Genomic DNA, 22,350 nt, shown 5'->3' with positions numbered 1-22,350 from the left:
TATGAATAATTTTGAATGTGTTTCCTAAGGCAAAATGATGTCATAGCCTAGATGTTCGATCGATGCCCTGATTCTTAGGCGGCAAGTGAAGGATTCCGAATATCTTCGGGAAAATGACTTCGGGTCGGACGGTCGTCATTTCAATCCAGGGAACTCATCGTACATATACTTTATGATTGGTTAACTGTCAGGAATGTAGAACAGAAGGGAGATGATAAATAGCGAATGGTCTCCCCTAGATGAACGTCGCAGCCTTGCTACAAAGTATACATCCACTCGTCACTCAATGACCCAAGATGGTCGCAGACCCCAGACCCCAAACACTAGCCGGCAAAGTCGCCATTGTGACAGGCGCAACGAGAGGAATCGGCGCCGGGCTGGCTGAAGAATTAGCCCGTCGAGGAGCCAAAGTAAGTATACACTAATCTCCATTCACCGTCTCTTATCTAACAGTTCAACCAGGTCTTGATCACATACACATCAGCGAGCAGCGAACCCATCGCTGATAAACTAATCGAGAAAATCAAAAACTTCAACAACGGCTCCAAGGCAGCCAAAGTCCGCGCCGATCTCCGCGATCTATCAGCTGGAGAAACGATCGTCGAAGCCTCAATCCAAGCATTCGGCCCCAACATCGATATCCTGGTTAACAACGCCGGCGTGGAAGTAGTGAAGCCCCTTTCAGATCTCACGGTGGAAGACTACAACCTCGTTTACGACCTGAACGTCCGCGGGGCTATCTTTCTGACGCAGGCTGTTCTCCCGCATCTACGTGCACCCGGTCGGATCATCAATATCAGTTCAGTTGGCGCACGGGCGGGATTCGCTAATTTGTCGATTTATTGCTCGTCCAAGGCGGCCTTGGAGGGCTTGACGCGATGCTGGGCTGCGGAGTTGGGTGATGCTGGGCATACGGTGAATGCTGTTAATCCGGGGCCGGTGCAGACGGCTTTGCTGGAGAATATTCCGAAGGAGTTGGTGGAGATGCAGAAGTCTGCTACGCCGGTTGAGCATCGGGTGGGGACGATTGATGATGTTGCGCAGGTGGTGGCGTGGCTTGCTTCTGAGGAGAGTCGGTGGGTTTCTGGGCAGGCGATTGCTGCTTCTGGGGGGTTTGCGATGTATTGATTCTGGGTATGCTGGGATCTGAAGGTGGGAGATGGAAGTTAAGTAGACTGTATTGTTTATAAATGATGGGGTTTTGGGTGTAATTTAAAAGAGACTATGTTGATTATTCCATTTGAGTATAGCAATTATTAATGAGAGACAGTTATTGTATGGATAATGTATCCATCTATGTCTAGTTCTGATATGTACACGGCTACCTATATGTGCGTGCCTCTGTACCCCTAGTAAGCATTAGATGCTTGCAATTTCTGCAGCTTCGGGCTCGGTAACCATGTGAGCAACATCAAAAGGTTGGTGTGTAATGGTGCTGCAGTTTCCTGGAGTCTTCCAACCAGCGAAGCGCCCATCGATAAAAGCCAACCACTCAGGGGAGCTCGCAGTCAGCACATCAGAATGATCCATTCCGGGATACAACCTGAGGTGGGCCTCGTTCCCGTAACGGCAGGCGTCTTGGAAAGAACTAACGGTGATCTGGGGCAGAACGGCAGTGTCATTCAAACCCTGGATGATCATCATAGGCTCTCCAGCCTTGTCACCATTGGCGGGAGCGACCATATCTTGCCACTCCTGGAAGTCCGTGTTGTTCTTGATTGCCGAAGTAAAGAGATCCAGAGGTTTTAGTCCATAAGCCAGTGACATGATACCGTAATTACAGGCTTGCGCCATGTCGGCGATTTTTGTTCGATTCTGGAGTGTTTCGGCAAACGGCGCGCGGCTCATACCGGGGAAGACACGCTCAATGGCGAAGGGTAGCCAGATTGTCTCATAGAGGATATCGTACGACGCATAATTGGAGGTTTGAGAAAGTGACTCGACACCAAGGAGGGTCATGTCATAAATCTTCGAGGCAGGCGCCAATGCGACAGTACCTAGATACTTTCCGGCGGCCCCAGTTTGTAGCAACTTGCTCTCCGAAAGCTTCCAGACGGAGCCGCCTCCTTGAGAATGTCCAACACCCATCCACCCATCTGTGAAAAGCCCAGGGAAGGCTTTCCGAGCGGCAACCATACCATAGTAGAGATCATTGGCGTGCGCAGGGAAACTAAGATATTTATGCTCCGTGTAGTTGTTTCCGAGACCAGCATAGTCAGGCGCGATGATGGCGTAGCCCTTCTCAATGAGGATACTCCAGCTGGTATAGTCGTAGAGGGTTGGGGTAGTAGATGGTGGGCATCCAGCAAAGACCCCGATGGTACCGTGGGCGTAGGCGATGGTTGGGTACTTTTGGTCTTTTCGGAACGATGTATAGGGTATTCCGATGAATCCGGTAGCCGGAACGGGGGACCCGTCTAGATCTCGAGACGTATATTGGAAGCGGTAGGCAGACATTCCGTTGATAACATCCAGGCCATCTGGGTCAATGGCTTCAAACTTCAACAGATCACCGGGCTGGGATCGGGAGAAATTGGATGCCGTGGCATAAAAGCCAAATTCAAAGTCAGTCCCGAACAGCGTCCGGTCCTCGGCTTGCGCATAGTCAAAAACCGCCTGGCAAGTAGAATCGCAGCCATAGGTCTCAAGGGTTGCAATTGATAAGTTAAAGTTTGCAGCGGCATTTGCAGCAGTCAAAGATGGGACGGCCAAGCCGAGAAGTATAGTAAATGCTGTCATGGTTGGCCGTACAGAACTATGAGGATTAGGGACTACCTATAAAGAACGAGACATAACAGAAGTTCCCCGAGAAGGTGGGACGACCCTCATATTTTATAGCGATCTTAAACGACGACCAACGCATATGGATTCATCATCTCCATGTAGAGATAGGGCTTCGCTCTCGACCCCGGATGCCACTATTCCGCTTTGGGAAACGATGTCGCGAAAGTGGGGAAACAAACCCTAGGACAGGAACCTCGGGCATAAATTCTGTATCGACTTCGCATCTGTCTTCGTCTCGTCTTTCCGAACGACTCGTCGAAAACAGGTAAATTGACCACTGGATGGCGGTTCGTAGTTGTCGATTTCGGTATAATGCCCTGTGGTGCCCATGATAGCCGCCGTCTCGGTCACCGGTGCCAACGCTGCCGGAGAGATCATATCAAAGTAGGCAAAAGTATCCATACCCTCTGAACCTCACATTCACGCTGATCCACTTAGTGTGACGGATATCGGCCATGCCTCACCTGCAAGCGAAAGGGAGTGGAGTGTGCCTCGCCATTCACGTCGGGATCCTCGTTGTCCATTGTCCAAAGTTATCCTTCCCTTGACCCACGTCCATGCAAGCCACTATCCACGGACAGGTCTGGGCACTATACCAATGCATTCTTCTTTGCTCTTGGGCTCTCGCCAACACTCCTTACTGTGTTTTCTCTCAATACAATGACGTCAATGATCCAGGAGAACAAGATACTCCAAGATACAGTCTCGCTGTTGGGGGGTTTCTACGCCTCTTGTAACCCGAACTTGCTGACATTCTCGAAGAACGAGAAAAGAAACCTAGTTAGTCAATGGCACCAACTAAAGAAGTCGGTTGCACTCGGCATCAAAGAGGTGGCCAGTGATAGCAAACCGGATGTCCTTTTAGCCTGTGCTCTTCTGCTAAGTTTCGTTCAGGTAATGAATACTCGGCTGCACATAGTATAGAAATTTACGATCCTTAGCTTACAAACCCTAGATCCTGGATGACATCTCAGGCAGATCATGGTGTGAGTGGGTTTGCCAGTTGCATGCCTTCGTTTGGCGAAATGATAAATCTTCCGTACCAATGACACCTCTCTTGAGGTCAATGCATAGACTAGCCCGTATAATGAATGCCTTGAGGGCTCTTTGCCTAGAGCAAGACCTCGAATTTGCGCTATCATTTCGTTCGCACGATTTAGGTTCGAGGGTGGATCATCTGCCTTCGCATGGGCAGGATACATCAGCATTGTCCGATGAACAGCTCCTGGACTATTTCTGCGAGGACCTTGAGATGTGGGCTAGGTTACAGTGGTTGTAAGCAGTATATCCTTCTTAGGATCTGTACGAGAGCGAGACTGACAGATTGCAGGACGGCAGATTGGAAAACCAAAAGTAAAGAGTTGTGTCTGCAGTTGGATCCCCCAAACGGCAAATCCCCTAGGGGATTATCTGAACATGAATACCAGGGGATAGAATTGACCTGCATTGCGTCCCGATTCCAACGGGATATCATTGCCTCTCTGCTTTGGTACACTAGCGAAAATGGCAGGAACCTTACGAACGTCATGTTGGCGTTTTATCACTGCACCAATGTCGATATTTCGCTGATGTTTTGCGATTCAGCATGGATTTCTCTAAATTGTGAACTGCCAGTAATGACACACCAAATGAGTTATGAGCAAGCGACGAATGCTCTGCAACATGCAGAAAATGGTCTTCAAAATTCATACCTCGAGGCTATCTTCTACGCCCCGACTCTGTATACAGTCAGCATGACGAGGAGATACAAGTCTGAACGGAGACGCATAGTGGATTTTATTAGCACGCTGAAGCAGAAAGGCTTTCTCATCGCTGATCAGTTTTTGTCCGCGATTGAAGAAGCGTGGGCCGCTCGATGAGAGCATTTGTACGATACTCAAGTTAGAGCTGTTGTGCTTGTCCGGACCTTGAACATTATGAGTTTTGATCTGACTCCTGAGAATGGCCTTGGTTGATCTCTTCTTTCGACGAGGTGGAGATAGTAATTGAATTCCACGATTGGAAAGATAGGGAAGATAGCAACATTGATCCATAGAGTTGCTTATCGATGCAGGACCCCACATGGTGGTCGGTGCCTGAGGTATCAGCCCCTCATTTCGTGCAGAAATTACATCACCGCCAATGGGAGCTCGTTGCTTTCCACATCTTCGGCCTCGGTCCCTTCGAAGTCAATCCTAACCAAACAACTCCTCCCCTCCCTCATTCTATAGCCTGTTCTCATAAACTCGACCTCAGAAAATGTCTGCCAAAACAATTATTGTCACCGGTGCCTCGAGAGGTCAGTAAACCTACATCAGAACTATCAATACCCGCTTTATTAACAAATATTTACTGTAGGTATCGGTCTCGCAATCGCAAAGTACCTCCTCACCTCCCCTCAATCGCACAACGTCGTCGTGATAGCTCGCAGTGTTGAGCCCCTCCAAAAGCTTAAGGAGCAATACAACAAACAGGTGGAGGTGCTCAATGGCGATCTCGCCGATCTGTCCATCGGCCAGAAGGCCGTCGACCTAGCCCTCAAGTCGTTCGGCCGTCTGGACGGAATGGTTCTGAACCATGGTGTGCTGGGACAAGTCGGCAAGATTGCCCAAGCCGATCCTGAGCAGTGGAAGCACGGATTCGACGTAAACTTCATCAGCTTCGTTGCCTTTGTGAGTTCAAAGTCCCGAGCAGCGTTTCAAGGTGGATGGACATTAATGTGTTGGGCAGATCAAAGCTGGTCTTCCCGCGCTTCGCGAGACGAAGGGCAAGCTTGTCTTCACTTCTTCCGGTGCTGCCGTGTCGGCTTACCGAGGTTGGGGTCTGTATGGCGCAACTAAGGCAGCGATGAACCACCTTGCGCTTAGCTTGGGCGAGGAAGAGCCTGACGTTACGACGATCTCTATTCGGCCCGGAATGGTTGACACCGAGATGCAGCGGGAGCTGAGAGAAGACCATGCTACAACGCTGGAACCTCAGGTCCATTCCAAGTTTACTACGGTCCACAAGGAGGGAAAACTCCTCAAGCCCGAACAGCCCGGTCATGTCATGGCCAAGTTGGTGCTTGATGGCCCCAAGGAATTGTCCGGTAAATTTCTATCGTAAGTTTCTACAACCCTTTATCCTACGGCAAAGCTGACCCAAACAGATGGAACGACAAGGCTCTTGAAGCCTTCCAGGCGTAAATTACAAACTATCAGCTTGACAGACAGTTAGCACAAACCGCCATATGACAGGATGATAGACATAGAATAGCCAAGGGGGGTAGTAATCAGCCGAAAGATGAAAAGCAGGTACATTTTCATAAGCATTAGATGCAGAGCACCTTCATACTTAGCATGGAATGTGTATTTGTTCATCATACAAAGTTGTGGATATGAGAAAAAAGCTTGAAGCTTACCTTGTCATAGCAGGTTCATCGCAAGGTGGTCCGACTTATAAGCCATTGAAATTCCTAAATTACTTCAGGACTGTTAGTGAAGGTCACAAAATTTCTTCACGACACAATAAAGGAAGGTAAATAATTTTCAGTAGTCCGTTTGGCTTGGACAGTGTACGTCACCATGAAAGGTATGATAGGGGCGACAACGTGGTTCATCATTGTAGTAGAAGGAATGGAGGAAAGCAAATAAACATACCATTTATGTTAGTGCTGCACACAGCTGGAGTTTGAAACTCTGGAATTCCTCAACATCACAAGGACATTCTCGCTTCCCATTGTTGTGGGAAAAAGCGTGTGTGGAAAAGAAAAGGGAAAAAAAAAGCTGCAGAGCCAAGAAGTAGTCCCCAAAGCGGTAGGATTCTGCCGCCAGTACCCACTGGTTGTTCCGTGCCGACGCAGTCCGTGTCTGGCATTCGATCGACGCTACTATTTATTGTAAGTATAGTCCCCGCGCATTGGGAAAAAAAAGTGATCCTTCACCTTGACGACGTCTTTTTTGTGTGTGCGAGCGTGTTTCCTTTCCAACCATCTTACTTAAACGAAGGACATCATGTCAGATCGCGAGTTCAGTTGTAAGTATTGTGTTCCTGAGTCTTGGCGCATGCTGTCCGAATAGTGCTGACTGCCGATCTACTACAGCGAACGATGACCTGTCGCTTCCTAAAGGTATGCATCCGAGTCACTCAGTTTTGATTATTTCACGCTCCTCGCCCGAGTGTTGTTATGCTCCATGTCGCGACTACGCGTACCTTGTCGCTTGAGGATGGCGACGCAACGTCTCGACGTACCTACTGCCCACGCACCCCATCCTAACTGATCGCGATTGTTTAGCGACGGTCCAAAAAATTATCACCGAAATTCTACCTCCTTCTTCCGGCCAGACCTTTTCCAAAGATGCTCGCGATCTCCTTATGGAATGCTGCGTCGAATTCATCACCTTGATCTCCTCCGAAGCCAATGACATCAGCGAGAAAGAGGCCAAGAAAACAATCGCCTGTGAGCATGTAGAGCGGGCTCTGCGTGATCTTGGTTTTGGCGATTATATCCCGGATGTCCTTGCTGTGGCAGAGGAGCATAAGGAGCAGTTAAAGGTGGGTTGTATCACCATCTGCTGTCTCTAGTGGAACGGACCTGCTAACGGATGTATTGCATTATAGTCGCGAGAAAAGAAACAAAGCAAGATGGAGCAGAGTGGACTGTCGGAAGAGGAGCTGTTACGACAGCAACAGGAGCTGTTTCGCTCTGCTACGGAGAAGTATCACGCTGCCCCGGAGTAAATGTCTGGGTTGGACATGAATATGAAATGTGTTTGACTCTTGCTGGTCATAGAGGGAATGGGTTCGGAGTTTTGCCTTTCGGATGAGAAATCTTGGAGTTTAGGTTGTCTGGGATTGAAACCATGGTTTCTGAACGGGTTGGTTGGTCTTTTAGTTCTTCTCTTCCATAAGTATAGTTGCATTGATTTCTCGAGTTTCGCCATTCAGTTCATGAATACTTGGACGTATGTAATACTAATGGTGTATGGGTTGTAAATTTACGATATCACTGTACCTTTCATATTTGCGGTAGATAAAGAAATCCGTGATAGTGAGGCATGATCATTTTAGGGCCCGACATGCAATAATCCTATCAATAGGCACATTGTATGCATTGTCGTCCTTTGTGTTATACAGTAGCAATGGTAGATTGAGTTGTCTCTTTAAGTGGAAGCACAGACGTGACGGGCGCGCTTAGCCCAAACGGGAAGCAGCCCAACCTCCCGCGCGCAAAGTGTCGCCGGCTGCAAACACCGCGGAGCATCCTGAGGCCGCGAAAGCATTGCGACGATTCCCCAAGCTTCATCGTCCACCATGCCGCCTTTCAAAGATGAACACATTTTGGTACGTCACCCGCCATTCACTGTGGTCCCGGGATCCGGTATCACCTGGTACTAATCCCGTCCCTCTAGATAATCGCGCCAGGCTCGCAGGTGACCCTGGCGCAACTGGGTCTTCCCGAATCATTCACACCCGCTCGCTATCGCTTTCCCACGCGGATGTTCCCTGCCGAAAAGAAGGGTGAATTTGAACCATACAAGATCCGCGAGCGACGACAGGATGGGAAACCTAGCAATGGGACAAGCGCGCCCAAGGAGGATGTGGAGATGAAAGATGCGGAAACCTCCGCTCCAGAAGCCACAGGCAACAATGAGGCCGCCCCCAAGCCCGAGAATGGAGAACAAGAGGACAAGAAAGAGCCCGCTGAGGGCCAGGAAACCAACGGGGAGACGAAAAAGGAGGCCCAGCAGATCTTCTACGAGGAGGACGTTACATCGGATGAGGGGGCTATCTACCCCCTCGAGAATGGGCACATTGTCGACTGGCCGTGTTTCTTTGCTCTCCTAACACATGTTCACAATACCCTCAGTCCCCCATTTCACACGCCGATTATGCTTATCTCCCAACCGGCCTGGTCAGCACGCGACCGCGAGGCAATCACACAGTTTGTGTTTGAGAAGTTCAAGACGCCCGCCTTCTGCATGATGGATTCCGCTCTCGCCATTTGCTATGGATACGGTACCTCGACTGCGGCGGTTGTCGACGTTGGCAAAGGGAAAGTGGATGTCACCGCCGTCACGGATTTCCTTGTCAATGAGCATGGACGAGGGATTGCCCTGGAAGGTTGTGGTGGAGATTACATGACGGACAGACTTCAAGAGCTGCTGGGGTCGAAGGGCTTCACAAGAGAGATGTGCGAGCAGTTGAAGAGGAGTAACATTACCGAAATTCTACCTGCTGGAACGCCCTTGCCTGGCACCGCTGCCACCGCACGACAGAACCCTAACCCTGCCGCTGCAGCTTCTACGGGAGGACAAGACGGAGGTCCCAATGATGCCGTTCCCCGCGGCCCTGGTGAAGGCACTCAAACTGGCCCGGAAGGCACCAATGGAGAAGATGAAGATGAGGGCGTGCTGGATGTTGCAGCTATTGTCAGCGGCAACACCAGCGAGTTCCTAGCAAACAGAGAAAAAGAGAAAGCGGAGAAGTCGAGTTCCAAAAAGGGCTCGGTTGACCAAAGTGGGAAGCCTATTCGTCTTCCCAACTCCAAGAAAGAGAAGGCCTCATTCCAATACGAGGAATACGCGCGATTGGAGCCGGAAAAAGACGCGCCCAACGCTCCTCCACGATACATCCGCCAGACACGAGAGATCGAAGTCGGCGTTGAGCGTTTCCTGTCTGCCACTCCAAAGCAAAAAACTGGGGAACGTTTAACCAGCAATATCCTTGAAGATATTGCAACACAAATCCACCATACTATCCTTTCTGTACCAGACGCCAGCAAGCGCAGCGAACTGTGGGATTCGTTGGTCGTTGTTGGTAACGGCAGTAAGATCAAGGGTATGTACCTTGTTTTGTCACCTCGTATGGCTAGATTCGCTAATCAACGGATGTAGGATTCACCCAAGCTCTGCTTAACACCATCACACAAAAGTATGTTCTCTCGCCATCTGCCACCATTTTCACTTCTGAGCTCCCCTCCAATTTCTCCACCCCCATGCCGACGGGAGGTACCAACACTCCCGCACCTGGTCAAACCGGACCTTTTAATACTCCTGGCCACGGAGTGAACCCCCTGCTTGTTGCTGCAACACATTCGAACAACCCGACGGCTGGAAATATGCCAGGAACCCCATCAATGGATCCTTCGATGGCTTCCCACTATCGCTCAACTGGCCATTCTCAGACCCCAACCTCCGTCAAGACCCTGAAGCCCCCAGAGTACTTCCCGGAGTGGAAGGAGCACGGCAACTCCAACGTTCCTGGGACCAGCGGGTCTGCAGGAATGAACAACGGGCCCAACGCTGGGCCTGGTGGCCCAGGTGCGCCCAGTGGCGGTCACGGTATGGAGGAAGCGGTATTCCTAGGAGCCCAAGTTGCTTCTAAGGTTGTTTTCGTTATTGATCAAGGTCTCAGTAAGGGGTTCATGACCCGTGTGGAGTATAATGAGAATGGGCCCTCTGCAATCCATGAATATTCCATGTGATTGTCCTTAATAGAATTAGTATATGAATTCAGCACTTTGTCTTATGTCAAACAGGGTTGAATTCAACACGAAAATGTTTTCCCCATGTGCTTGTCCAATGCGTTGGAGCTTTGTTGAACATCATACTTGGTCTTTTCACAGATGGTTATTGTATTCTACGTGATGGCGTCCTTGATTAGAAAAGCAACCCTTCAGGATGCGGTAGGATAGGTGGAGTCTGGTCGGCATTCCTAGGTATAGTGCTAAACATGACTATTTTTTTAATCCAAGATTACTGTAATCGAACTGTTCCGCCACTACCAGATCCATACCCGACTAGGTCCTTTGTATCTCCTGCGAGTTACTGTGGCAGAGTGCGAAAAGATCGTGCTGATCCCTGTGGGAGTGTTCGTATATCGTTTCCCTCTACGAATTTTGCCGGCTATATGCAAAAATATAATACGACCTCAGACGGGCGGTGATACTCTTGCCACAGTGGTTCTGACAGTTCCACACGCGATCTTTAGGCACCCTACCACAGTAGTAGGGCTTTAATCTGCCCGGCATGAGGGCGTTTTAAACCAGATTTGAACTAACCCAATCGGGATAGCGACCTTTCTAGAGCACCACGTGACCAGGATAAGGATGCTTATCTTATTTCCGCCTCAGCCTGTCTCCGCTGTCGCGACTTTCCCATGATATTAAATTATACGGCCAAGAAAGACTGAACGAACAGTTGATACACACGCATTTCACCTGAGCCGTAGAGCTCTCACTGTATCTCCCTTAAGAATCGCAGTTTATTTGCAGACCTACGCTGCACAAAATCACCCAAAATGCCGCGCGCAGAAGCAGGAAGCACAAAAGCCATCAGCAACAAGATCAAATCCGTACGTCCCATGTAACCCAAAGCAATCATCCAATAATGAAAACGTACTAACCAAACACAGAAAGGACTTCAGCGACTCCGATGGTACTGTCAGATGTGCGAGAAGCAATGTCGAGATGAGAACGGATTTAAATGGTAAGTGAAACATCGCCTCCTTCTCGCATTGCCCTCAGTATACTAATCATCAATTTCTGAAATACAGTCACACCCAGAGCGAAAGCCACGTGAGAAACGCACTTTTAGTTGGCGAGGATCCGAGAAAATATATCGAGGAGTACAGCAAGGAGTTTTTGAATAACTTCCTTACTCAGTTGAGGACGTCTCACCAAGAAAAAGCTATCCATGCGAACATATTTTACCAGACTATAGTTGCGGATAAGACGGTGAGTTTCTTTTATTCTCTAACCTGCGGTTCGTGTTGGATGGGGCTAATGGATGCGTATAGCACATACATTTAAACGCTACGAAATGGAAGAGCCTTACACAGTTTGTGGCTTATCTGGGACGGGAAGGGCTGTGTCGCGTTGAGGAGACGGAGAAGGGTCTTTTTATTGCGTATATCGACCGGAGTCCGGAGGCGATGAGGCGGAGAGAGGCGCTTATGAAGAAAGAGCGTCAGGATCGTGGTGATGAGGAGAGGGAGCAACGACAGATTTTGGAGCAGGTTGAGCGCGCGAGACAGAATGCGGACAAGGAGGAAGAAATAGACCCTGAAGCGAGGAATTTGCAGAGGAAGGAGGGCGAGAAAGTCAAACTTAATATTGGCTTTGGTTCGAAGGCGAATGGCGACTCGAAGACCGAATCGCCGAAACCACAGTCTCCCGAGGAAAAGGATAACGCCGCTTCCTCGGCGACGCCGGAGCCTGCCGCTGCTTCTGCATCTCCGGACTCAGCCCCGACCCCGGCCCCGGCTGCTGCTGCTCCTGCTCCTGCTCAGGATGCGCCAAAGCCGGCAGTTAAGCTGTCGATGTCATTGGGTGACAAGAAACCAAAGAATGTGTTTGCTGCTGCAGCGAAGAAGAACCCACTTGCCGGGAAGAAGGGCCCCGTGATGGAAGCTCCCAAGAAGATGAGTGAGCAGGAGAGAATCATGAAGCAGGAAATGGAGGCAATGGAGAAGAAGCGCATGCGTGGAGGATTTGGAATGCCGAATCCCAAGCGCCCGAAGTTGACCTGAAGTCGACTTATCAGTCTCCTTTCTCCTTCACAAACGTCCAATAGCAACTTGGATTCTCGAGGAATATCGTCTCACAGGTCACACCGATCCCATGCATCCCCGTGGAATCTGATTATGATAGTTAAATGTCACCAGACTTGTCCGGACCGCAACCACGCGGTTGCGGAGAGTAATCACTTCCATTATGATATATGGTGTGACACTGCTCGGTTTGCGGAGACGTCCTTTTTGCCGGAAAATATTATATGGCAAACCACGAAACAATGATACCCAAAAAGATATTTATGTTAATTTACTCTGTTCCTAAGCAAGGATATACTTTGCAGCGACTTTATGAACGGTTGCTTTGGACCCTGGCATGTCTCTAGTCATTAGAAGAAATGATGTACTTTATGCTCTGCATGTTAAATAATCTCAATCGTCTTGAATCGTCCCTACTGTTCATATTTCTATGTACCAAAAGTAACTGATACCTTACATAGTCACAACACAAAATTAAACACTCAATTCAACTTCAAGTCCTTCTAGTTGAGCCCTAAGATCGCCATGGATCGGCGAGCGGTATTACAGCAGGTAAAACTCCCCAGCCATGACCACCTTCACGTACTTGGGCAGCATATCTTACCACCTTTCACAATCACGTACTTATCGTTAGGGGTAAATCAAGGCAGTGATAGGGCCAGGAAAAAAGCTTATACTCGAATACCATATCAAGTTTATTCCTCCGAAAAATAACTTCGGCATATAATCTATAATCATTATCACAATTACCTACCTTATTATTATATTAAGTAACTCTTCTAATCACTATGTTAAGTTCATCCTTAAGCCGGTGTAGCGATTCAATAAAACTATTAACCTTTTCAGTCATATCCTCGCCGGCGAACAAGGGCACCTGGAAGCCATAATACTAGAGTCGGCTTATTTTATCGTTGTTCAAAGGCCGGCGATATGATTTCATAGTCATAGTCTTAAACGTGCGGCAGTTGAGCTGTTCGGTGATCCCCGGCATGATCCACACCATAGAGCTCTGCTTGCCTCGGACCCTGTTCGAGTTATCAACCTTTTGCCACTTCAACAATAGCACCCTACCAACATCCCTAGCTCCGCCTATAAGTAATAAGCTCATATCATCTTGTAGTCCACTCCACGCTTCGCTCCATCCAGTCTCAACCACAAACTTTGGCGTACGGATGGTGTTTGGTTGAAGAGAAAAGTCTGGCTTCAACCAGGCTTATCTGTGTCGACTAGGATCACATATTCTTCCTCCTTTGGGTAGTTGAAGAGACGGAGTATCGCCTGGAAATTATCAATGTCTTTAAGGGCATTTGTGTTGTCATCCTCCCACGAGATTGACAGCGAAAGGGCGTTTGTGAACTGACGGTGATGTTGGTCAATGAGTTTCTTCATCGTATTCCCCCAGACGGTTCTCCCATTGCTGCATTCGTTGGTTATTTGAACCATTAATCAGGATGGACTTCAGCGCGATGTGATCAGTGTATATAATAGTGGACATATTCGCTGCCTGCAACAATCCATTGTACGTCCGCCAAACATCGGACGACTGCGAGACATTCTCTTTCCGGGTTTGAGTATGTTGTTTCCGCATTGTTCAAGCGAAAGGATAGAAACATGGGAATCCTCTCTTTAGCTCTGGTAGCGGGGCCAGCCTCCGCGCCAGCGGGAGTATCAACCAGCTGAAATAGCACTCCACCGATACCGGATATAGACGCATCAGTCGCCAAATGGAATTGTAGGGTGTAGTCTGCACTGCACGAGAGGAGTTCCACCCCATTTTCGAATTCAGCACCTGGAGATTTGGTTCTAATCCATCTAAGGAGAATGTTTGCGAGCTCAGTATTAACATGAATAGACTCCACGCTGTTCCAACCTGCTTAACTCAGGCCGATATTCAGGTAGGAAAACAGTTTCCGTTGCTCTAATCACCTTTCCTCCCCAGTCCACGAGTTCAATGTAAGGGGCCTTCGTCTTAGGCCGAAGTGTGACTTGCAGATATGCATTCGCCCACAAGATAGTTCCTGATTGTCCGTATACACAAGCTCCCGATATGATTACGTTTCGTATATCAAGTCAAAACATGTGCCTGAACCATAAAACCTGTGGCAAACTGTGTTGCTGAGCTTATTACCTCATGTGTCTCGGAGATTGACGACATGGTTGCTGTTAGGGATAGCGCTTCTAGGATACGCTAGCCAACAGGGTAGAATGAACACAATTTTTGATTGTTCCCTCAAACAGCATTCCCTAGTACCGATATATATAGTCCCTAGGCCTTGTAAGGTCTGTTCCTTACAGTTGCAGAGAAGGAATGGGGACTTGGGGATTTGAGGGAGATTTTACTAGGAGGGGGCGGCAGATGAATACTTCTAGGTGAATTTGTGCGGTGAAAAGATTTGCAGTAATTCATTTAAGGAATATATACATACATTGTTCACTTCCGCCTGTTATTGTCATGCATACGGAGATATTACGTAGATTAGATATTAACTCTTATGCGGGGGTAGTCACTACGTCAATCTATTGAATGACGCCAACAAACTGTCTTCAGTTAATAAAAATAAGGTAAGTAAATATTTCTTTATAAATGCTACAATCGAGAGCTTCTTGTTTAAGATTCATATTCTACCCCTCTTTGACCTGATCAAAATCCTACACTTGTACTGCCAATCTGAGTTACTGGGAACAAAGCTACAGGCGATCTCTCAACACCTCCACTATCCTCTACGAGCAACGCCTTAGGTAGACAGCCTAGGGATATTTCTGCCTGTCCACCATGGGAATACCTGTAAGTCATAGTGAACACCGTAGAACTACAAAACCGAGCCTGACCAGCGCCCAGGCTAAGAACATGCCAGAAGGGTGGACCAACGACCCATCTGAGCTTGAGGAATTTTTTTCTCCTGGTTCTGGAGAGGCCGATCTCGCCCAATGCCATGGACTGCGAGATATCAAACTTCTAGTGATGGGAACCCGAGATTCTGGAGATATGCAGCATATAATCAAGTCAGGACGTCGTTATTACTGGGGGTATCTTATGATCGACTATATCTTCGAGATTACGAACCCTAAGACTTTCCCGGCAATTCTGCGTGCTCTTGCCACCAAGGGGGATAGTGGTTTGAAGTATAGAAAACTTAAGCAGGTGGAGACAGTTGAGATGGAGCCCCGGGAGCAGAGGGTGGTTGAAGAAGAAGGCCCAAGGCTGTTTGTTCCTTACAATCCAAACGCTCCTTCCGTGTCAGACAAGTGAGAGAATAGCAACCGTCCACTATAATCACTGTCCTAATATAACCTCGTCAAATCAAGTAGCGAGTATGTAGATCTGACTTGATGGTGGGCATCCCCTAAATCCGATAATACCGATGCTCATTCCTATCACCGCTATCTCCGGTCTCTTGTTAAACCCTCAAGATATACTCCACGATGGGCATTCATAAATTAGGGTTTATGTCTAGACATTCGATACTATGCTCATGGTTAATCATCACTGCTTCCCAGTCCTCTATAATGCAGCCGTCATATCCAATCCCAATTAAACAAGCCGCCATGCCTCCCAACAACAGCGCATCATGGCTCATGGCCAAACAAGCACCCAACAGCGTCATAGACGTTGCACCATACACCACCCCCTCAGCCAACGAACTCGTTATCAAAACCAAAGCGGTAGCCGTGAATCCAGCCGACGTCGGCATCCAGAAACTCGGTGTTCTTTTGAACGACTACCCAGCAATTCTGGGCTGCGATGTCGCGGGGGAGGTCGTGGAAGTTCATCCCACCTTGGCTGAAGTGTATACCCCCGGTGATCGTGTCATTGGTGCAGCCAGTCCATTGGACAGGAAGGACGGCAAGTACTGTTATTCGGCCTTTCAAGAATATGTCGTTCTGAAGGTGCCTTCCATTGCCAAAATCCCGAATGGGGTGGCATATGAGGATGCCGTTGTGCTACCGCTGGGGATCAATACTGCTGCTAGTTGTTTGTTTGCGGAGAAGACTCTTGGGCTTGAAGTGCCCTCTATCCATGGTGTAAGGTCCCCTCGAGGGAAGGCACTTTTGATTTGGGGTGCTAGTAGCAGTGTGGGTGCTTGTGGTGTGCAAATGGCTACTCACGCTGGTTATGAGGTTGTTGGTGTGGCGAGTAAGAGGAATCATGAGATGGTCAAGGGGCTTGGAGCAAGTGTGTGTTTTGATCAGAGCGATCCGACGCTCGTTGATGATATTGCGACTTACCTGAGTGGTAAAGAGGTGGTTGGGGCTTATGGGGCCATTGCGAGTGATTCGGCTTTGAACGCTATGTGTGAAATCCTCGACAGGTGTAGTGGGAGGAAATTGGTGGCGTCAGTGATACCAGGTGCAGAGCAAAAGGCAACAAAAGGAGTGCAAATTGTCTCAAACTTCGCCTCTGACATAGGTAACAGCGAGGTTGGAAAGGCCATCTGGAAATGGCTGACTATAGCCATGGAAGAGGATTGGATAAAGTATATGCCGCGGTCAGAGGCTGTCGGGAAAGGGCTGGAGCGTATACAAGAGGCTATTGATCGGTTGGCTGAAGGTGTTAGTGCGAAGAAGTTAGTCGTGTCTATATAAGCTACTTGCTATGCTTTGCCATTATAGTGGATAGAAATATATCATCATGTTCAATTAGTTCTCTGCATCAACAGAAGCCCTTTGATAACTCAACAATTCACTCAAGAAAAGGAAGAACTCATAGGATGTAGAGTTAGTCACCAAGTAATATTTCCTTATACACATTATAGCTCTAGCCTAATCATTACGCCTCTTGATAGTCCACCACAGAATCAATCCCGTAAAGAAAAGAGAAACAGAAGCAAGTCCTATAAGCGCATGTAACTGCTGGCGCGCAGCCCCATTCCCAACCAGCCTCTCGCGCCCATCAACCTCAGCCTCACACCAAAGAATATTGATCCAAAGGCCTATTCCGTCGTCCGTCAGGACTTTATCCCATGTATGCGCCTTCGCACACGTGGACCAGTCCCTCGGATCTCCCTCCCGCGGCATGTAAACAATCGCACGATCCCAGTACGAGAGGACGATAATAGCGCCTATCCAGCCCAATGCACAAACTCCGTCAAGAGCAATACCCACCCAGGGTGTGTACGGCAGACAACAGGCAAAAATGGCCCAGGTGATATAAACCTGCACGGCCATGGATAGTCCCGCGATGCCGATTAGGACGCATTCGGCTGTGACTTTGTACATTTGGTGTGGGGTGACGGCGCCGTAGACCATTATTACGATCAGGGTCGCGAAGAGGAGGATGCGGAAAGCTATCGCGCTGGGCCTTGGACGTTGGCGTTTGCGGGAGAGCATGACTGGAATAGTTTATTTCTTTAATTCTGCTACTTTATGCAGAATGAATAAAATGATTACGACGAAGTAAGACAGCACCAAGGGGTTTTATTTTTTTGCTTCTCCTGCCAAGGAAAGCTCTAAGCTCTAAGCTCTAAGCCTCTATCATGAACTCGTATAAATCGGGCAATGTGCCATATATCGGCTGCCCCTAGTACTAGCCCCGCCAATGACAGTCTCCCCTAAACGCATGCGCAATCCTTCTTCAAGTTACCCAATCTTAGAGCTAAATAGGCTAAGTAAATTCCAGTATAAGCCTTGATTATCTTTGCCGAGGTATGTACGATATCTGGGGTATATACACTCCATTTACTGGACAATGCAGCCGATTATGTAGGCGTCATTCAGAATGAACGTTTCTGGTGACCTGCTTTGTGAGATTAGTATATGTTGCGAGCAGGATAAAGAATGGTACGGCTGTTGATAGCAACATAAAGGACTAAAGAATGGTTAAAGACGCCTATGAAACCCTTAACTCCTCTTCGACTGTACTATTATATATAGCCTAAGCAAGAAGGGTTGGGAGAATGTCTAAAGAAAAGGTCAACTCCTCCTATATATAAGAAGAATATATTCAGTGAATAAATGAAGTTCAATATAAACCCTAACTTTTTCTCATTGAAAAGTATGTCTAATGTCATGTAGAAAATATTCAACTTCTGCCACACATAGATTCAGTCTATTGTTTTTATTTTCCTTTTTCATAAAGGAGATCATGAACAGAACGTTTTATGACGCCGCTGAGCAGCTGATAGAAGCCCCAATTGTAATTCAAAGAGATATGTACGGTTTTTTCAGCTATTTGAGAGACCGAGCCTATCTGTACTTTATAAAAAGTATTATTAAATATTATCGTTGGATTAACAATCATCAATCAATCTGAGAAGCATGATTGCCACCTGAGGCGGAAACGTTAGTCAGCCGGAGATACACACGTGATCGAGCTATCCAGAATCTTCAAGGAATAGCTCTCTCCAGACATCTCCGCACGGTACGCGATCAACTTGTCTGACATAATCTCGTCAGGTCTTTTATCACCTTTACCTTCGATTCTGACCAGAAGTTCCTCTTGAAATTTTACACCTAGCTTAAAGACCCGATCGCGCGCATCGCCTCGTAACAATGGCCAACTATCTCGCCTCTATCTTCGGTACGGAACAGGACAAGGTCAACTGTTCGTTCTACTACAAGATCGGCGCATGCAGACACGGCGACAGATGTTCTCGGAAGCATGTCAAGCCTTCGTACTCACAGACTATCCTGATGCCAAACATGTACCAGAACCCGGCGTACGACCCGAAGAACAAGATGAACCCCAGCCAGCTCCAGAACCACTTCGATGCTTTCTACGAGGATGTATGGTGTGAAATGTGCAAGTACGGAGAGATAGAGGAATTGGTAGTGTGTGACAACAACAATGATCGTAAGTCGGAGTCCCCAATACTCAACTCATGGAGCTGCTACTGACGTCTAATTACCCCAGATCTAATCGGCAACGTCTATGCCCGATTCAAGTACGAAGAAGATGCGCAAAAGGCCTGTGACGCTTTGAATTCCCGCTGGTATGCAGCTCGACCGATATATTGTGAACTATCGCCGGTCACGGATTTCCGAGAAGCATGCTGTCGATTAAATAGTGGCGAAGGCTGTGTGCGTGGCGGATTCTGCAATTTCATTCACCGAAAGGACCCTAGCAATGAGCTCGACCGTGAACTGCGCCTGAGCACGAAGAAATGGCTGAAGGAGCGCGGCAGGGACGCCCGCAGTGTTAGTCGCAGTCCCAGCCCGGAGCCGACGAGGCGGAGATATTAGGTGTGGATTTGTTTTTTTGTGTTCTGCATGTGGCGTTGGGGAATTGACCTCTGTCAACTGTAATTTTTCCTATACTGTTATGATATCAAGCCCTGGTTGCGAGATTTATGGCATTCAAATTGTCTTCAGTTGAAGCTTTTATCTGTAGAGTACGTGAACAATAACGACTGTCAGTTTAGAGCTTCTCGGCATTACCCCATCTGGAAGTAAATGTTGGTCTTGGCAACCGACGCGGAGGCGCGTGGACCGCGTTTCAACATCTCTTTTACCCTGCTGCCCCCCGCAAAACCCCTCGTTGCTGATCTCGCTGCCATAACGATATTCTCCTTAGTTGGACTGTACATAGCGAACATGGCGAGTCGTAGTGATGGTGATGGCTATGACGATAGCAACCGCGCATTTCTGCAGGCTTTTATGGCCCGCTCTACCATGACCTTTGCGGAGGCAAGGCCTGTTCTGGCCGCTATCTTCTCTGTGCACGGTATATTATTGAGCCTTTCTAGTGATTCATGGTGAGATATTGAACTAATATTAAGCGAACAGAGGGTGAGCCGGTCTCAGCAGAAGATGTCACCGAAGACGACCTCGCATCGTACATTGCCGCCGCGAATACCGCCATATCACCATTCGATTTGGAAATCAGAAGTACACTCCGCCAGTCGCAGGTAGATCCCGAAGGGTCGGGGAATCAGCCACCAGAACGGGTGTATGCCCTTGTCAATACCACGAGTGACGCTTTGACACAACTGGCGACCACTTACAGCGCGGACGAGATTTCCTTTATCAAGCGCATCCTTGATGCCATGTTCGATACGAATAATACGAGACGTTCCGAGGCAATGGTTGTTAGCAGTATGCAGGCTATACAATTGGCCAAGGCATCGTCCGGAGATGCAAGTCGTCGGGAGTCGGGTAATGCGACGCAGAGTCAAGGCGGGGCCGCACAATCGCTAAGCATGTCTCAAGCGGAAACGGTATTGAAGCAACTTGTGGAGGAGGGATGGCTTGAAAAGAGTAGGAAGGGATTTTACAATTTAAGTCCGCGAGGGTTGATGGAGCTACGAGGATGGTTGGTGGCCACGTACAATGACGAGAACGAAGATGGCCGGAGGATGGACAAGATCAAGTTCTGTGCTGCCTGTAGGGATATTATAACGATGGTGGGTTTTGACTTAGTCGAATATTGGTTGGAAAAAGCTGCTGACTGCTCAGGGCCAACGTTGTGGTAACCGTGACTGCGCCGGCCGACTCCACGACCATTGCATTCGCAACTTTTTCCGCATGCAACAGGCGGAAAAGTGCCCTGTGTGCCAAGCTCCATGGCCTGGTGATAAATACGTCGGGGAGCGCGCAATCACCTCGACAGAACGCTCCACGCAGGGCAGAAGACGAAGCTCGAATACGCAGCGTCAAAGCGATGTCGGATCGAGTTCACAAATTCCTAGCGAGGACGGAGCGGCTGATAGTGATTGAGGCCAACCAACAATTGACCTGATATTCTTGTTGCCCCACAGCGGCTAATATGAGGGACCAAAACTCGGGGGTTCACAACGTCGCAAGATATCCTACGGTTGAGCAAGCATGAGCTGTTTCCAGGGACTTCGCTGCGTGTGTGTGGCCTGCGCAGCGCAATCGAATTGCCACCAGCTCCACTTGCTTGCGCACGGTGGTGCTCACCCTTTGCGCACACAGGTCTTTCGAACACCTGTTTCTGGCTGGGTTTCAGGGCTGGGATTAACCGTTTTATCAACAGGGCGATTTCCTCTACAAAGCCTCCCTCATCGACGGACATACTACCTTCAACTCGCATTCGATCAGCATTGCCGCAGATGCTCAGTACTCCATACACAAATCAGAATTGACCTCATTCAAACCCACACAAAGATACAATCGGATGAAGGGAAGACTATCTCATGAAGAGAGCAACAATACAATATTTACAACACATCATAAAACTCAAACCATGCGCTCATGAATTAATTTCCAAACAATATCATCAAACCAAGTGCAATAGTCCACATCTTCACCATCCCACCTCTCACCCTCAGAGTATTCCCACTGCTCCCCTTCACACACGTCCCATCCTCACAATGCGCATCACTAAAACAACATCTGGTCCCACAGCATTGCGTATCCTTGGGACAATGGTAGCCACTTTCCCCGCAGCAGATTTCGGAATCCGTATCGTAGCAAGCCGAACTTCCGCATTTAGCATTTCCAGACCGGCAACAGGTCCCGTCAGACGAATCGACACATTTGCTCGACATGGGGCAGCAGAAATCCCCGCACTAGTTGCAAGGTTAAAAGGTGGACCTTGAAGCTATAGAGATGGTGGTATGATAGGGCATACACAGGTAGCGAGGTTGGAGCAACATCCTCGTCCACAGGATTCTAATTATGTTAGGACGGTTCGACTAGTTGTGGCGGTGGTAAAGTAGGGTCTATACCTTCTCCAATATCACAGTTTCCTGCCCGAGAGACGAGACTGTTTTCAATAGAGAAGCCGAACTGCGCCTTGTCCGCGAAAAGAAGGGAGTCAAGGCTGGCGTTGACATACGTCACGGGTGCTTGGAGGGACTCCATGACTGTCTTAGAATTTTTTATATGACCTTTATGAAGCAGATATGAATACTGGGAGAGTTCATGTGGAGCAGATACTTCCCCCCATCTATATATACACCAAGCAACTCTAGTAAACGCTTGGCTTGCCTCCCCAGGAGCATCTACTCCATTAAAGAACCGCATGAACATACACCAGCACACCGGACCTCGGACATTGTCATCGTATCTGCGCCAAGAATATCCCGTGCCCCAGGACCCTTCTGGTGTGGCGGAGATCCCTCGTATTTGCCCGCTTGGCGGGGAGTTGGTGCGTTC

At 48.5% G+C, this 22,350-nt stretch overlaps 15 protein-coding genes across 15 annotated transcripts; 10 read left to right on the top strand and 5 right to left on the bottom strand.

Moving 5' to 3' along the window:
* Window positions 1–296: 296 nt before the first annotated feature.
* On the top strand, window positions 297–1,128 carry F9C07_8727 (dehydrogenase with different specificitie; the record flags this gene model as incomplete). Its single annotated transcript, XM_041293108.1, has 2 exons — window positions 297–410; window positions 463–1,128. 2 exons carry the CDS (start codon window positions 297–299, stop codon window positions 1,126–1,128), a joined length of 780 nt encoding a protein of 259 aa, XP_041147932.1.
* A 231-nt stretch (window positions 1,129–1,359) lies between these two features.
* F9C07_8726 (Alpha/Beta hydrolase protein) lies at window positions 1,360–2,739 on the bottom strand (the record flags this gene model as incomplete). Its single annotated transcript, XM_041286469.1, has 1 exon — window positions 1,360–2,739. The coding sequence occupies one exon, from the start codon at window positions 2,737–2,739 to the stop codon at window positions 1,360–1,362; it is 1,380 nt and encodes a 459-aa protein (XP_041147931.1).
* Window positions 2,740–3,871: 1,132 nt separating this feature from the next.
* On the top strand, window positions 3,872–4,643 carry F9C07_2234432 (uncharacterized protein; the record flags this gene model as incomplete). Its single annotated transcript, XM_041286476.2, has 2 exons — window positions 3,872–4,059; window positions 4,115–4,643. The coding sequence occupies 2 exons, from the start codon at window positions 3,872–3,874 to the stop codon at window positions 4,641–4,643; spliced, it is 717 nt and encodes a 238-aa protein (XP_041147930.2).
* Window positions 4,644–5,022: 379 nt separating this feature from the next.
* Window positions 5,023–5,948, top strand: F9C07_8725 (putative dehydrogenase; the record flags this gene model as incomplete). Its single annotated transcript, XM_041293107.1, has 4 exons — window positions 5,023–5,062; window positions 5,122–5,435; window positions 5,494–5,864; window positions 5,912–5,948. 4 exons carry the CDS (start codon window positions 5,023–5,025, stop codon window positions 5,946–5,948), a joined length of 762 nt encoding a protein of 253 aa, XP_041147929.1.
* Window positions 5,949–6,755: 807 nt separating this feature from the next.
* On the top strand, window positions 6,756–7,482 carry F9C07_8724 (negative cofactor 2 complex subunit beta; the record flags this gene model as incomplete). The annotated part of the gene is made up of 4 exons (XM_041293106.1): window positions 6,756–6,777; window positions 6,845–6,871; window positions 7,037–7,296; window positions 7,363–7,482. The coding sequence occupies 4 exons, from the start codon at window positions 6,756–6,758 to the stop codon at window positions 7,480–7,482; spliced, it is 429 nt and encodes a 142-aa protein (XP_041147928.1).
* A 463-nt stretch (window positions 7,483–7,945) lies between these two features.
* Window positions 7,946–10,849, top strand: F9C07_2285095 (actin-domain-containing protein). Its single transcript, XM_041293105.2, has 3 exons — window positions 7,946–8,085; window positions 8,154–9,582; window positions 9,639–10,849. The coding sequence occupies exons 1-3, from the start codon at window positions 8,056–8,058 to the stop codon at window positions 10,226–10,228; spliced, it is 2,049 nt and encodes a 682-aa protein (XP_041147927.1). The 5' UTR covers window positions 7,946–8,055; the 3' UTR covers window positions 10,229–10,849.
* On the top strand, window positions 10,850–12,957 carry F9C07_2285094 (protein containing a U1-type Zn-finger and implicated in RNA splicing or processing). Its single transcript, XM_041293104.2, has 4 exons — window positions 10,850–11,097; window positions 11,158–11,231; window positions 11,299–11,479; window positions 11,542–12,957. The coding sequence occupies exons 1-4, from the start codon at window positions 11,044–11,046 to the stop codon at window positions 12,271–12,273; spliced, it is 1,041 nt and encodes a 346-aa protein (XP_041147926.1). The 5' UTR covers window positions 10,850–11,043; the 3' UTR covers window positions 12,274–12,957.
* A 540-nt stretch (window positions 12,958–13,497) lies between these two features.
* On the bottom strand, window positions 13,498–14,728 carry F9C07_2214408 (uncharacterized protein; the record flags this gene model as incomplete). Its single annotated transcript, XM_071509671.1, has 4 exons — window positions 14,392–14,728; window positions 14,165–14,312; window positions 13,818–14,106; window positions 13,498–13,650 (listed from the first exon to the last, which is right to left on the bottom strand). Exons 1-4 carry the CDS (start codon window positions 14,447–14,449, stop codon window positions 13,498–13,500), a joined length of 648 nt encoding a protein of 215 aa, XP_071364517.1. The 5' UTR covers window positions 14,450–14,728.
* A 339-nt stretch (window positions 14,729–15,067) lies between these two features.
* Window positions 15,068–15,544, top strand: F9C07_8721 (uncharacterized protein; the record flags this gene model as incomplete). Its single annotated transcript, XM_071511816.1, has 1 exon — window positions 15,068–15,544. One exon carries the CDS (start codon window positions 15,068–15,070, stop codon window positions 15,542–15,544), a length of 477 nt encoding a protein of 158 aa, XP_071364516.1.
* A 257-nt stretch (window positions 15,545–15,801) lies between these two features.
* F9C07_2072388 (chaperonin 10-like protein) lies at window positions 15,802–16,878 on the top strand (the record flags this gene model as incomplete). Its single annotated transcript, XM_041286474.2, has 1 exon — window positions 15,802–16,878. The coding sequence occupies one exon, from the start codon at window positions 15,802–15,804 to the stop codon at window positions 16,876–16,878; it is 1,077 nt and encodes a 358-aa protein (XP_041147924.2).
* An 89-nt stretch (window positions 16,879–16,967) lies between these two features.
* Window positions 16,968–17,959, bottom strand: F9C07_1680061 (uncharacterized protein). Its single transcript, XM_041286468.2, has one exon. The coding sequence runs from the start codon at window positions 17,620–17,622 to the stop codon at window positions 17,056–17,058; it is 567 nt and encodes a 188-aa protein (XP_041147923.1). The 5' UTR covers window positions 17,623–17,959; the 3' UTR covers window positions 16,968–17,055.
* An 82-nt stretch (window positions 17,960–18,041) lies between these two features.
* On the bottom strand, window positions 18,042–18,676 carry F9C07_8719 (uncharacterized protein; the record flags this gene model as incomplete). Its single annotated transcript, XM_071511815.1, has 2 exons — window positions 18,042–18,147; window positions 18,597–18,676. The coding sequence occupies 2 exons, from the start codon at window positions 18,674–18,676 to the stop codon at window positions 18,042–18,044; spliced, it is 186 nt and encodes a 61-aa protein (XP_071364515.1).
* A 107-nt stretch (window positions 18,677–18,783) lies between these two features.
* On the top strand, window positions 18,784–19,473 carry F9C07_8718 (U2 snRNP splicing factor, small subunit; the record flags this gene model as incomplete). The annotated part of the gene is made up of 2 exons (XM_041293101.1): window positions 18,784–19,084; window positions 19,145–19,473. The coding sequence occupies 2 exons, from the start codon at window positions 18,784–18,786 to the stop codon at window positions 19,471–19,473; spliced, it is 630 nt and encodes a 209-aa protein (XP_041147922.1).
* Window positions 19,474–19,824: 351 nt separating this feature from the next.
* Window positions 19,825–20,946, top strand: F9C07_8717 (putative DNA repair protein Nse1; the record flags this gene model as incomplete). The annotated part of the gene is made up of 3 exons (XM_041293100.1): window positions 19,825–19,954; window positions 20,017–20,633; window positions 20,686–20,946. 3 exons carry the CDS (start codon window positions 19,825–19,827, stop codon window positions 20,944–20,946), a joined length of 1,008 nt encoding a protein of 335 aa, XP_041147921.1.
* A 927-nt stretch (window positions 20,947–21,873) lies between these two features.
* On the bottom strand, window positions 21,874–22,056 carry F9C07_8716 (uncharacterized protein; the record flags this gene model as incomplete). The annotated part of the gene is made up of 1 exon (XM_071511814.1): window positions 21,874–22,056. One exon carries the CDS (start codon window positions 22,054–22,056, stop codon window positions 21,874–21,876), a length of 183 nt encoding a protein of 60 aa, XP_071364514.1.
* Between the last annotated feature and the right edge of the window lie 294 nt (window positions 22,057–22,350).

Source organism: Aspergillus flavus, chromosome 5 (genome assembly GCF_009017415.1).
Source record: "Aspergillus flavus chromosome 5, complete sequence".
Classification (NCBI taxonomy): Eukaryota; Fungi; Ascomycota; class Eurotiomycetes; order Eurotiales; family Aspergillaceae; genus Aspergillus; species Aspergillus flavus.
Note: the sequence above shows the minus strand (reverse complement) of the source record. Positions and strands in the feature narration are given on the sequence as shown.